This window comes from Carassius gibelio, chromosome B8 (genome assembly GCF_023724105.1).
Source record: "Carassius gibelio isolate Cgi1373 ecotype wild population from Czech Republic chromosome B8, carGib1.2-hapl.c, whole genome shotgun sequence".
Classification (NCBI taxonomy): Eukaryota; Metazoa; Chordata; class Actinopteri; order Cypriniformes; family Cyprinidae; genus Carassius; species Carassius gibelio.
In genome coordinates, this window is record NC_068403.1 from 203,553 (window position 1) to 218,028 (window position 14,476).

At 36.2% G+C, this 14,476-nt stretch overlaps 4 protein-coding genes across 17 annotated transcripts in view; 2 read left to right on the forward strand and 2 right to left on the reverse strand.

Moving 5' to 3' along the window:
* The window catches only part of LOC127963305 (bile acid receptor-like), a 244,412-nt gene that overhangs the window by 142,217 nt on the left and 87,719 nt on the right, over positions 1–14,476 (reverse strand). The gene's annotated exons all lie outside the window — the stretch shown is intronic.
* Positions 1–14,476, reverse strand: part of LOC127963310 (lysosomal amino acid transporter 1 homolog) — a 278,938-nt gene that overhangs the window by 128,401 nt on the left and 136,061 nt on the right. The window lies entirely within an intron of this gene.
* The window catches only part of LOC127963306 (mitogen-activated protein kinase 13), a 259,971-nt gene that overhangs the window by 3,114 nt on the left and 242,381 nt on the right, over positions 1–14,476 (forward strand). For 2 of the 8 annotated variants that reach the window (XM_052563149.1, XM_052563147.1), the window contains exons 5-11: positions 3,367–3,396; positions 4,935–4,982; positions 5,071–5,185; positions 6,628–6,699; positions 6,947–7,026; positions 7,294–7,372; positions 8,556–8,729. In XM_052563149.1, the coding sequence (XP_052419109.1) occupies positions 3,367–3,396; positions 4,935–4,982; positions 5,071–5,185; positions 6,628–6,699; positions 6,947–7,026; positions 7,294–7,372; positions 8,556–8,729 (598 nt within the window). Of the gene's footprint in view, positions 1–3,366; positions 3,397–4,934; positions 4,983–5,070; positions 5,186–6,627; positions 6,700–6,946; positions 7,027–7,293; positions 7,373–8,555; positions 8,730–8,838; positions 10,580–14,476 lie in introns of those variants that run through there. The other 6 variants (XM_052563148.1, XM_052563145.1, XM_052563151.1 and 3 more) reach the window with 5 other exon arrangements.
* LOC127963297 (bromodomain and PHD finger-containing protein 3) overlaps positions 10,891–14,476 on the forward strand; it is a 234,857-nt gene continuing 231,271 nt past the window's right edge. The window contains exon 1 of one of the 2 annotated variants that reach the window (XM_052563121.1): positions 10,891–11,371. The gene's annotated coding sequence lies outside the window, so the exon portion shown is untranslated. The remainder of the gene's footprint in view (positions 11,372–14,476) is intronic. The other variant, XM_052563122.1, reaches the window with a different exon arrangement.

The following is a 14,476-nucleotide window of genomic DNA, read 5'->3' on the forward strand; positions in this document are numbered from 1 at the left end:
CAAGTTTACAACAGTTTGTGAACATTAAAATGCTGTGTGATGCAACACAGCCAGTCAGAACAGAACATGGAACCAAAATTGACTGTTAATACACTTCCGTTCAAAAGTTCAAGGTCAGTGAAAAGTTATTTTTTGAGAGAAATTAATTCAGCAAGGATGCATTGAATTGATCAAAACTTACAGTAAAGACATTAGGGGTGAAACGGTTCAGCTTACGCTTCTGCTTGTGTCTCTGTTTTAAAGTCACGGTTTCAGTACGATCGGTATGTGCAATGTTTAGGGAAAAACTATACTGTCAAATAAAAATAAAGTAAATAAGAATAATATATCTAACTATAAAAAACAGATACAAATAAATAGTCATTTAAAAAAAAAATCTTACATTAGTTTTTATGTACAGAAATTGAATAAAGTAATGAATTGTAAAACAGCATTGCATATTTGACAATATAAATTAAAGATTAATCTTTATTAAAGTTACAAAAGTTACAAGAGTGATTTCTTTCTTGTTGCTGTTTGATTAATATTAAGAACGTGCTGTCACTTTAAGAGAATGCACTGATTCAGTTTTTTTTTTGTGTGTGTGTGAATTTGTCCATTTAAACAATACTTCAGAGAGAGCTAATATTTGCACGCATTCTGAGGTGCGGGTTTGCATGCTTCAGATAAACACACGCACACATCTTCTCACTCGCTCTTAAACGTTTAAACTGGTAAATTTTAAAAGAGTTTAGCTTAAAGCACAGTTATCAACGTGTGCTGTTCAGGTCTCACCTGTGTGCGCACGCCTCATACGGCATTCGCATTGAACAAGAGTGAATTGTCCACGTCCCACCCCAACCCCCCCCCCCCCCATTCATCGTCGTTGTAATGGCCAAAACGTGCATCCGTCAACAGAAACATATATTAGCTGAACCCTGTTTGTTTTACGTGTTATTTATAGCAAACCACATTACAGATGTGTTGTCATAATTAAGTTGAACCGCAGTCCTAGCACGTGCCGAACCGTACAGTTAGATTTTTTTCCACAAACCGTTCCACCCCTAAAAGACATTTAGAGATTTTTTAAGATTTTTTTTAAATTCAGCTTTTCCATAACAGGAATAAATTACATACAGTACAGACCAAAAGTTTGGACACACCTTCTCATTCAAAGAGTTTTCTTTATTTTCATGACTATGAAAATTGTAGATTCACACTGAAGGCATCAAAACTATGAATGAACACATGTGGAATTATATATGGAATCATATACATAACAAAAACATGTGAAACACCTGAAAATATGTCATATTGTAGGTTGTTCAAAGTAGCCACCTTTTAATTTGATTACTGCTTTGCACACTCTTGGCATTCTCTTGATGAGCTTCAAGAGGTAGTCACCTGAAATGGTCTTCCAACAGTCTTGAAGGAGTTCCCCGAGAGATGCTTAGCACTTGTTGGCCCTTTTGCCTTCTGTCTGCGGTCCAGCTCACCCCTAAACCATCTCGATTGGGTTCAGGTCTGGTTACTGTGGAGGCCAGGTCAGCTGGCGCAGCACCCCATCACTCTCCTTCTTGGTCAAATAGCCCTTGATGCCTTCAGTGTGACTCTACAATTTTCATAGTCATCAAAATAAAGAAAACTCTTTGAATGAGAAGGTGTGTCCAAACTTTTGGTCTGTACTGTATGTATTTCATACATAAAATATATATTAATAGAAACAGTTCTTTTTATTGTAATATTGTTTCACAATATTTGTTTTACTGTATTTTTGATCAAATAAATGCAGTCTTGGTGAGCATAAGAGACTTCTATTTTTTTTAAAGACGTTTTTAAAAACTCTTGACCTCAAATGTTTGAACGGTAGTGTATGTTTGTGGACTTGCTGCATATGATTCATCAGTGCACTTTATTACAAGAAAAAATTATAATAAAGAAAGAATTGCTTCTTTAATTTCTTTTTTCTATAAATACACCATACAGGGCTTTTCTCCGGCACTGTGCCGGATCAGAACCGATAAAGTAGTGCAAGTCCTTGAAAGACTTTTATTTTAATTTATTTTGCAGTATCTGTATGAACCTTGTTTAAAGGGGTCATATGATACTATTTCTATTTTTCCTTTAGTGTGTTATGTAGCTATTTGTGCATGTATAAGCAGAGTTACAAAGCAGTGTCGCAGTGGAGTCTTTCGTAATCGTGGCTTGTGTACTGCAAACACATACGAGCTTCATTACTGTGTCTGTCACGCGACTCTGGCTTGAACTGATGGTAAAACTAAGGACATTATTTACTGTTTTTATATTTATGTCTAAGAAGCTCATGATTATAGAAAAGGAACATTACATTTCCGATCCATGCTTGTGGTGTTCGGCCAATCACAATGCACTGGGTAAGCTGGCCAATCAGAGCAGACTGCGCTTGTCGAAAGGAGGTGCTTTCTAGTAAACAATGCATTTGAGAGAGGCGGGGCATAGAGAAACCACAATAATGTACAGTATTTAAAAATACAATTTTTTTTAACATTAAAGTATGTCAACATATTCTGTTAAATCAGATACACAAAATAGTGATCTTTAAAAAAGCATCATATGACCCTTTTAAGTTACCAGTTCTTGGACATTTTTTTTTTTGTTTTTTTTTTGTTTTTTGAACTGAACTGTAGTTTCCTGTCTTTGTGTATTTCCTAAATTTCCTAGTTTTTAATTTACCATTATTTCTTTTTTTCTTTTCTTTTTTAAACAGTTTCAGAAGTTTTATGTTTTAAATTGTAGATCATCTTGTACCTTGTCAAGGATAAATCTAACCAGCAAAACTTGATATCAAAAGCATCCTATATGTTAAATGTGTTTGCACAATATTGTAGTGAGTAATCTTTCTTGTTATTGCTGTTTCAAATATCCCACCATTATCTGTAGTCTGAGCCTGTCAAGGGCTGATGGCATTGGCAGATACGTTACCAGTTAGTTTCAAAGGAAATCATTTTCTCTTTTTTTTAACTAATAACCGTGTGTGTATATGGCCACCCCCCCCCCCCCCCCCAACCCCTGGAAAAAAAAGTTCAGGCTCTGGATTTTTTTTTTTTTTTTTTTTAATCCTAACCCCTGATCACAATCCCAAAGTAAACTGGGTTGTGAATGATGTTTCCTGTTGACTTTAAGTTGGTCAACATCTGAAAAAACTAAAGTGAAAAATGATGTACTTGTAAAAACAGAAGTATACTTTGGGCTTAAGATGATTGCCAGTAGGAATGGTAATGCAGTCTTTCAGATCAGTCCTATTAGTGTAATAAAATACTGAAACATAACACTGTGAAGGATGTCATAATACTGATTTGTGGTATTTCTTTCTTCCTCTTTGTCCCTCTGTTTCTCTCCACTCCACAGTACATTCATGGTGCTGGCATCATTCACAGAGTAAGTGAGACTGGCAATGAATAAACAGCATCTGCTCATAATGATCATTTCCACACAGATCTGAATTAAAGGCACATGGCCTCTCTTGGGATCGTTGTAGCTCTTCTCCGGGAGATGCAAATGTGCTCCATGGGGGAGTTTTCATCTCCATGAATTACATTTACTAATGCTAATTCACTAATATGTATTGATCAGTGGACTATCAACAATCATTAACAACATTTCTTCTCATCTGAGAAGATGAGAGAGCAATCATCCCTCTCAGATTAAGAGGAATAAATATATTTCAAATTCATATTTATTCACATATTAACTAGTTTACAACACACTCATGTGGCTTGTCCAATTAGATTTAATAAAATGGATTGCTGTTACGAGTCTGGTTTTTAATCAAGTATTACAACATGTAAAGCTGTTTTTGTTCATTATTTATGAATATCTTTATCCAAATTCCAAATAATGGGAAATAAGTTATGTGCAAATTTATGAAACATTATTGGATTATTAAAATAGGTATTTACAGTACTGTCCAAAAGTTTGGTGTCAGTAAGATTTTTTTTAAATAAAAATATATAGATATTTTTTAAATAATTATCTTATACTCAAGGCTGTATTTAATCAAAATACAGTAAAACTTTAATATTGTAAATTAATACTGCAATTTAAAATAACGGTTTTCTATTTCAGTATATTACTAAATGTAATTTATTCATCTTATGCAAAGCTGAATTGCCAGCATCATTCCTCCAGTCTTCAGTATCACATGATCCTTCAGAAATCATTCTAATATGCTGATTTTGTGCTCAAGCAACATTTATTATGATTGTCAGTGTTGAAAACGGTTGTGCTGCTTAATATTTTTGTGAACACTATAAAAAAATCTGTTGGATTCTTAGTTCAATAGAAAGTTGAAATGAACAGCATCTATTTGAAATACATATTTTTGTAACTATTTAAATGTATGCACTGTAACTTTTATCAATTTAATGCATCCTTGCTGTTTAAGATAACAAAAATGAAAATCTTACTGACCCCCCAAAATTTTGAATGGTAGTGTGTGCATCTATTATACAATATTAAGATGCTCTTAGATTTGTAGGAGTGCTTTTCTGGAGACATTCTGGCAGTATGTTTTAAATGCTAGATGCACAGATTGAAAAGATTGAAAAAAAAATGAATGAATGCCAAGCTACGAGAAGTGATTTATACAATTATCCAGTTTTTCATTTTACATGCAGGTTCTGAAATTAGCCATAAAGTTTTTCTAATTCTATTATTATGAGTGGGTTCCGTGCTTTTTGCTTTGTCTGAGATTTTCTATCACACATTGTCCTATGAGGTAATGCCACTGATTTCCTGTTTGGTGAGGCAGTGTCTCTACATGCTCAGATCTGTTAGAAGCCACCCGGCTCACTTTCAATGTGAAATACAGTTCACCGCATTCAGAATAAAGACTTCTTAAGAAATCCACTAAGATCTTGTGTAATTGTTCAAGAATAATGTCTTTGTAGGAAGATTAACACCTTTATGCATTGCAGGACCTCAAACCAGGAAACCTGGCTGTGAACCAAGACTGTGAGCTGAAGGTTTGTGCCACCATTCTTTCACCATAAAAGAGAGAAGCGTAAATCTCTTTCAGTTGACACTGACTCTCTGCATTTGGTCTGTTTGCAGATCCTGGATTTTGGCCTGGCGCGTCATACAGAAGCAGAGATGACCGGTTACGTGGTGACGAGGTGGTACCGGGCCCCTGAGGTCATTCTAAACTGGATGCACTACACGCAGACAGGCAAGATGTTTGTCATTCATTAAGACATACACACCTCTTAAAATTATTACTGAGAGCTAGGTTTACTCTGATTAGGCAAAACATATGGTAACACTATTAGGGAACACCATTCACTATTAACTAGTTGCTAATTAGCATGCATATTACTAGCACATTGGCTGGTTATTAGTACTTGTAAACACATATTAATGCCTTATTCTGCAGGACCATATTCCTTATCCATTAACCCTACTCCTTACCTAAACATAACTTCTACAGCAAGCACCTTACTACCTATCAGTAAGCAGCAAATTAAGTGTTTATTGATGGGAAACTCTTAGTTATTAGAGAATATGTGTTCCCTGATTTAGTATCATCTAGAATATGAGGTTAAATACAGTAAATATTGATTTAGTCATCTGTTATGCTCCAGTTAGTTTTTTTCATCTGTTCAATAGCACCTCTGTTGGTTTATATGAGCAGTTCTAACATGCTCTCATTGGTATTCATAGGTCTAACATGCATATTGAATAAAAAATGGATACCTACAATATCAACACATGGACACCTTACAAATAAACTCATACAGCTTATGTATATACAAGTTTACTTATTTAAATCTTTACAAATTATCTTGAGGTCCATTGAAAATTGAATTTAGAAAATTTCTTTTTTTTTTACAATAAATAATAAATGTATTTAACATGTTAATGGGTTTCAGTTAATAAGTAAATGAATATAAAATCCAAATATAAAATTAATGAAAATGAAAATTAGGGTATGAGCTGAAACGCTCTGTTTATGTGTGTGTGTCCTTTAAATGAGAATGAGCTGGGGCTCCCGCCTCCCTTCCAGTGTTGCCAAGTCTGTGGAATTGGGCTACTACACTATTACTGTTGCTGTCAGGTTGCTTTATGTCTGGAGAAGGGTTTTGTTGTGAAAACCTGGCAACCCTGCACCCATCTCTTGTATGGAGAGACTGTTTATTAATTATTGGAATTATAAAACAATGAGTGAGTGGATTTTTACCATTATAGGCTGGTTGTTTTCACATACTGCACCCACACAGCTGTGTTCAAACACCTTATAAAAGTGTTTTTTGCATTCTTTGGCACCTTTAACATTTTGGCTGTTTATTATTAATTAAAAAGCACATATTCTACATACCTAATCATACCTGATACCTAAACTTAACAACTACCTTACTATTAATAAGCAACCAAAATCATTTGCAATCAATAATTTGCATTTTTAAATATTGTTGTCTTTAGAAATGCTCAGATACCCTTCCTTCATGTAGATTTCAATCGTTAATTGTCAGTTAGATCGAATGCGCTCTACTGATTCAGATTTGCTGCATTAATGTACTGTATGTCAAATGTTCTGCATTGTTTTAAAGGCTGGTGGTTGCAATGATTATTATAGTTCAATATGTGTGATTGTTGCCTTTTTCTACTTTCTAGTGGATATCTGGTCTGTTGGGTGCATCATGGGTGAAATGTTCAATGGAAAAACACTCTTTAAAGGAAAAGACTGTATCCTTCAGCATTCAATTTGCCTAATTTATTTCAATTTTTTAATGAATGAACATATTCTGAGGGCTGGATTTCAGAAAGTAAAACTTTTAACATTCTGTTAATTAAATTTCAAATGACTGATGTACAGTCAGTACACTGTCATTTAGTTAATTGCTATTGCATTTAGAAATGCTGTGCCCAACTTATTCCCTTTTGTCATGATTGTCAAAAATGATGTTCATTGTCTTTAACTTTTGACACTCAGACATGGACCAGTTGATTCAGATAATGAAAGTAACCGGGACACCAGGTCCAGAATTTATTGAGAAACTAGAAAACCCAGAGGTAAGACATTTTCAGTGCTACCAAATGATGGTATCTTTAATACATGATATGTCTGAATCTTGATTAAACCTGAGACTGATCGCTGATGCAACTTGGAATGAATTGCTAATGCAATGTGAAGAAAGATTGAGAAAATGGTCTTGAATATTTAGGGAGAAAATTCAGCTTGAATTATTAACGTTTTGCGTGATGGTTGCTGTTAGCTACTGTACTCCGCTGTCATTCCTGATCTTAATCAATGTCAGTGTCTTCATTGCTGTTGAATAGGCAAAAAGCTATGTCAAATCCCTGCCCCACTATCCACGCAAAGACTTCTCAACATTGTTTCCCAGAGCCAGTAAAAAAGGTAAGTAATACCCCAATGAAGAATTACTCCTTTGTCATGTTGTCACATTTCTTGCTTGGCAAGATACTTTTTTTCATTGTAAAACTTATGATTTAGTTTGACTGCATAGTTGCTGCCTGTCAATGTGACATGCCATTATTTCTGACAAAAATGACAAGATGCTGAGCAAATGCAACAGAACAATTTAAGTTTTTACATTTTTCACCAAGCGTCAGATAGAATGTCACCTAGTGTTGCCAGACATATTCTTTACTAAGGAACACCGATGGAAACTTCTAGGTTTGTTATGCATTGCAACTTGGAAAATAATAGGCATCCCAAAAAATATTAAATGTCAGCTAAACAATTTTAATGAAATTATTATTCAATGTTAATTTTCTGAAGCTTTGTTAACTCTGCAGTTATTTCTAGAATAGGTAACACTCCACAATAAAGGTTCAGTTAGTTAATATTACTTAATGCATATTTACAGCATTTAATATGTTAATTTCTATACTAATACACTTCTGTTAATTAACATTAACAATCAACAATAGTATATTTATTGATTAACATTAACTCTTTCCCCAAAAGCATTTAAAAAAAAGTTGCCTGCCAGCAATTTTGATGATTCTCAAAGAAACAAAAAAATTATTGTAAAGTGTTTCTCTACAAATAGTGTTATTTTGCCATTATCGAGTTTCTGTTATAGATTTTATTTATATTTTGAATTATTTAGTATTTGTTTATTTTCCATTTTAATTTTAGATAAAGTTTTAGTTAGAATTTTGTATCATTTGTATTCTTTAAAAAAAATTGTGTGTGTGTTTGTATATATATATGTTGTTTCAGTTTGAATTTCAAAATGTTTTTTTTGTTGTTTTATTTATTTTATTTTATTTCATTTAACATTTATTTTATTTGAATTAACGAAAAATGTTATGGTTTTAGTTGTAGGTAACTATAACAACTTTTATACTGGCATATTCTGCTACCTTAACCAACCTAAATCTGACCCAGCTAGCCTAATAAATGATAAAATAACTTTAAAATATTATCAAAAAATAGCTCAGCTTGCCCTGTACTTATATAATAATGCTCACATTATAATACATATATCAGCTTTTGCTATTCTAATGATGTTGCTCTGTTTTTGACCCACTGTGTTGTCCCTCAATGCCACTCCACTGGTAACTAACCCCAGCGGTAGATCTGCTTGAGATGATGCTGGTGTTAGATGCTGATGCTCGTCTCACTGCTGATGGTGCGTTGGCACACAATTATTTTGATAGCCTGAGAGACCCAGAGGACTCCCCAGTGCCCACACCATACGATGACCGCTATGACAACGCCACATTGCCCTTAGAAGAGTGGAAATGTGAGCAACATATTATACACACAGATTTATGTGTGCTGTACTATATATATGCACATGTTATGTATGTAAATGCAAACTGATCTTTTTTTATTATTATTATTATTCACAGGTTTATCGTTTAAAGAAGTGAGGAGCTTTGTTCCTTTCCCAAGAAGGGACTCAAAGAGAAGAAACACACTCACAATGTCCTAGTATGGTCTGACATTATATTGTGGTTATGTGATTTAGTTTCTGCCGATGAACAATTTAGAATTGTTTATTTACTCCTATAAAGTGTATGAATAGCAGTATGTTGTACAATAACTGACTTCTTAAGGAATATGTGGTATATCTGGACGTCTGGTGAATGAACATTTTATTTTGATATAGTGGTAACTGTCCACATTGTCCACATTTACATTTATTGCCAGTATGCATGTTACCTTAAGCGATCATTTGCTCACCCTCACACCATTTATACAGAATTTATTCCATCCCTGTGCTCTTTCAGACAACTCGTGCGCCATATTCAAAGTCATCTAAAGCCATATGAGAGCTTTTTGAGGGGAAGAAACAAACCTAAATTCTCTAATTATTTTACACAAAAAAGAAAATAATTTTAGATGATATGAGGGTGAATAAATGACGACAGACTTTTTATGTTTAGTAAACTATCCTTAAGTGCTATCTGATTTAAAAAGGATAGCCTTGTACGATTTTATGTATTTTAGTGTTATGGATCTTAAAGGTCAAGTATTTCACAATCAGTATACCGTTAAAAAGTTTGGGGTAAGGGAATTATTGTTTTTTTTTTTTTTATGTACTGTAATACTCGTTTTCAACAAGGATGCATTAAATTGACCAAATATATACATTACATTTATAATGTTGCAAAATATATATATATTTTTTTTTTAAGAATTTCTGTTATTTTGAACTTTCTATTTATCAGAGAATCTTTAAAAAAATTGTTAGTCTTACTGACCCCGAACTTTTGAATGGTAGTGTAAAAAAAATATATATATATATAATATACACACACACACAAAGATTTGTATACAAAAGTATAATGAATTGTTGGGGATGCATAACGGACACTGTTACTGACTTCAGTTTAACACTTAAAGAAATGAGCCTTAGTATTGTGACTTGTTTATTTAAAGTCAAGATGAAATGGCAATGGTTACCCATTTTAATCTGCCATATTTCTGAGTGAAGCCAGGTATGCTTCTAGAAAAAAAAATTCTGGCGGTGTCTGCTTTTCTAGCAGGACCTTTATCCAAGTGGGACTTTTAGTGAAGTGGGTGTTAAAATTACATAGCAAAATGAAACCAGGTGGTTAAAGGGGAGGGATTTAGAAATGGTGTGTTAGGGGAAATTATCACATTTTACTGAATGATTACAGAGACAAACATTTCTTTTTTTGGAGTAACATGCACAACAAATTTTTCACAAGACGAAGAATGTGTATTCAGAAAGTACAAATGGTCCATTCTAATTTCATATTGACTTTAAGGCTTTTGTTTGTTACCTTCAAATCCTTTGAAAGGTGTGACAGGATGTTTAGCTTGTGGAAGTGATTTACGGTCCATGACAAATGGCACCAAGCAAGGTTGTGAGTAGCACATCAGTGTGAGATTTCCAGGATCTGACTTATTTTTCACATTTTACTGTTCTCTTTGGCTTTAGTACTGTATTTTGTTTCTTGTATGTAATAATGTATGCCTTAACTCAACTGTACCAATATACCCATGTCTCGAATAGCCTACAGAAAATGTTATTTCCTCTCATGTAAACTGTGTTCGTCCACCTCGGATGGGTTTGTGATCATGTTTGCTGATATAAATGTTAATGTTTCGTTTATCTAGTAATTTGCAGCTCCTCTTCTTCGCTCACTGGCCTAATGTCTGCACCTCTCCAGTCGAGCTGTATGCATTACAGCTGACACAGGTCGTGATGAACTCTGACCACAGCATGAACTGTGTGGGAAGCGCACTGGTCCCTAAACGCATTAAAGTGGCATAAACTTAAAAGGAGTTAAATAAACATTAGCGTAACGCTTTATTAAATTACTCGTGCAGCTGAGAGAGTAGATGGCCTGCTTTTCTGAAGGGGCGTGTTTTTACCATCTCGACTGAGAGCTCCGCTCTGCCTCTGTTTCTGGCGAACTGCTAACTATCTATCCAGGCAGCGACGGTTGTAGTAGTCGAAGCTGAAAATAGCCAGCTAGCTTTGCTTCTCCCGTCTAAATCTAACTTAACGTCGACGATAAGTTAAAATGCTGGACATGAATCCATATTCATGAATGCGCAGAAGACATTTGCTGGAGGAAACTATGGAAGACTGAGAGACGGGAGACATTTTATCGGCGAATTTTTGCCGGCTTTTCGGCCAAACCACCAGCTTAAACTGCCTTCGCAAAAAAGCTTCTGCCTCTCCACGGAAGTCGTGGTTGGAAAATACGGTAAATTGTCGGGTTTTGAATGTGTATTATATGTTTTGACGCCAGTTTAAGTTGTGAGATCAATGTCAACGGTCGCTTTGCTCAGCTGGTTGTTTGGATACCGCACGCGGGGTTTCTGTGCTGGTTACCCGGGCTAGAGCGGCTAACTAGCCCGCCAGCTTTAGCAGCCTTGGCGTTTCGATCTCTTCAGAGTTTACCGGTAAGCATATTCTTATGAACGCCATCTGAGAACAACAGTTTTATGATCAGAAGCGGTAACGGTGTTGTCATTGTTTATGTTAGTGTAAGGGGGTTTTCGGGAAACTTAGGTGAATCTCAAGTTCTGTTGGACTGTAAATATGGCTGACGTTTCGTTCTAGAATCGAGGACGCGCAACCTAACTATTATCCTTGTGTGATACTTTTTATCGCCGCTGATTGGCTGGACGGAGAGGGTGGACGGTTGTGATTGGTTGTCCAAGAATGAGGGTTGATAAACTTCTCAGCCTCTGGTGGTTGTCTCACTTCAGTGACAAATTCCCCTAAAACTCCACTTTAAGTTTTTCAATGTGCCTCCTGAAATGTTTAAGGTAGTTGATACGAATGTATTACTTCGGTGTGACTCTGTATTACGATTTAAAAGTGGTTTTAGCGTTGACAGTAAGAGGTCGAACTGCTAGAGGCCTTGAGATCAAAAGTCCCGCCCATTGAACAGCGAAAATAAAAACACTGTAAATTGGCTACCGGCCACAACTTAATCCTTCAAATGAGTTTGTATAATCGAATGTTCGTAATTAACTTAACTAGCAATGTCTACATTTACATGCCGATACAATAATTTCATATTCGATTTTATACTTATTATTATACTTAATAATTATAATATTATTATATTACATGGACAAGTAGCCTTTAAGCTACTTTTTTACATTTATACAAAACACTGCAGTATTGCTTAGTTTAACAGGCGCAAAGATTTTGAAATGTTGATTTAAATTTGTAAATGTATTATTCTATTATGTAAATTAAAATTTTTGTATAATTCTATAATATCTAACATAATGCAACAATGCATATTAGCATAATTAAAATAGACGTCATAATTTCAAATTTTTTTAGGTGTGCAAACAATAGAATAAGCAAAGTTATAAAGGTCGTGTAATAAAATTACGAAAGGGGTGAATCTGCTAATTAATCGAAATTGCATTTAATAATAATACGATACCTAATAGCCTTTTAATTTGTTTTATATATATATATATGCTTATTTTTTGCATTTATACAAAACACTACAATGTTGTATAAAGCCATACATATAAAATAAAAATGTAAAATTAAAAAAAGTAAAAAGATTACCAGCATGTCATGATGCGGGTTGTGACCACTTCCAGGAAATGAGAGTGTGCACAGTATTTACAGATACATGACACAGTCGACCATGGGTGATATGAAAACTTCTTAGTGTTGACTATTTGGCAAGAAAATGAAAGGACAGTTGCACATTGGTATCTTTGTGTTTTCTAAATCAATTCGGAATCTTATGCTTGTTCTTTTTCTCTTTTTGCCACTCAGGTCAAGGTACAAAGGGGCAGCGTGGTGTGAGTCCCCATGAGAAAACCACGACGGAGGGGAGGCCTGCCCGGGGCCCAAAGTGATGCCGCGGACACAGGTACAGCTGGTAGAGGGGCGTCACAGCCACGCTCGCTCTCTCCCTACCAGCTGAAGGTTTCACCCACCAGAGAAACCCTAACGTACGCCCAGGCTCAGAAGATTGTGGAGGTGGATCTGGATGGAAGACTGCATCGGATCAGCATCTTCGACCCCTTGATGGTGATCACTGAAGATGAAATGACAGCTCAGGACATTGCTGAGTGCAACAGCAACAAAGAGAACAGCGAGCAGTCATCGGTGACCACCGCTGTCAGCTCCCCGCGACGATCGGGAGCCCATAAGGGGAAAAAGAAAGACGTGAAGCAGTTGTCATCGTCTTCATCACAGAACCACAGCTCCAACTGTGGACAGTCTCAGATGAATTCGAGCGTGAACAGCCACCAAGGCACCTTACCCAAACCCACTTTCAGAGAACAAGAGTCTTATGAACCAGTCGAGGTGCCTCCTCGCCCTTCGGCATATTACCGTTACATTGAGAAGTCCGGTGAAGAGATGGAAACGGACGCGGAGTATGACATGGACGAGGAGGACGTGGCCTGGTTGGAGCTGGTAAACGAAAAACGAGTGTCAGAAAGCCATCCGCAAGTGTCACCCGACACTTTCGAAATCCTGATAGATCGCCTAGAAAAGGAGTCGTTCTTAGAGTTGCGAAGCCAAGCGCCCTCACAGAGTATCATCGACGAAGACGCCTTCTGCTGCGTCTGCCTCGACGATGAATGTCTCAACAGTAACGTCATCCTGTTTTGTGACATCTGCAACCTGGCGGTGCACCAGGAGTGTTACGGCGTTCCCTACATCCCTGAGGGCCAGTGGCTCTGCCGCTGTTGCTTGCAGTCGCCCTCTCACCCCGTGGACTGCGTGCTTTGCCCAAATCGGGGCGGAGCATTTAAACAAACCAGCGACGGGCGATGGGCACATGTGGTCTGTGCTATTTGGATCCCGGAGGTGTGTTTCGCCAACACAGTCTTCCTTGAGCCCATCGAGGGCGTAGACAACATTCCACCTGCTAGGTGGAAGCTAACATGTTACCTGTGCAAGCAGAAAGGTTGTGGAGCATCCATTCAGTGCCACAAGGCCAACTGTTACACGGCTTTCCATGTAACCTGTGCGCAGAGAGCTGGACTCTTTATGAAAATAGAGCCGGTCAGAGAGACTACTGTGAATGGGACTACGTTTTCAGTGAAAAAGACTGCGTTTTGTGAGGCGCACTCTCCGCCTGCGAAGGACGGGTCGGATGATGAAGAGACCGGGGGGAGAGTTTTGGGGTGTCGGGCTAACAGGGGTCGCAGTGCCTACACACAAACGCCACAGCTCAAGAAGCAGAAACGAAGCAATAAACTGGATTCTAAGCAGCAGCAGAAGAAAGGAATGAAAGAAGAGGTGTCAAAAAAAGTCACAACGCCTTTGATCACTGTCCCAGAAATACCTACTCACAGGTAATCATAAAGTATATCATATATATTTCACTTGTTTCTTTAAAAAGATAAATTATATATTACAAATGTAATTTTATATATTTTGTTACAATTATATTTCATTTCAATGTAATTAACAATTATTTTTATTGTATTCCTCATTTGTAAGCTATAATAATAGGGTATATATATATATATACTATTATAGCTTACAAATGCATATATTATTAAATATATATA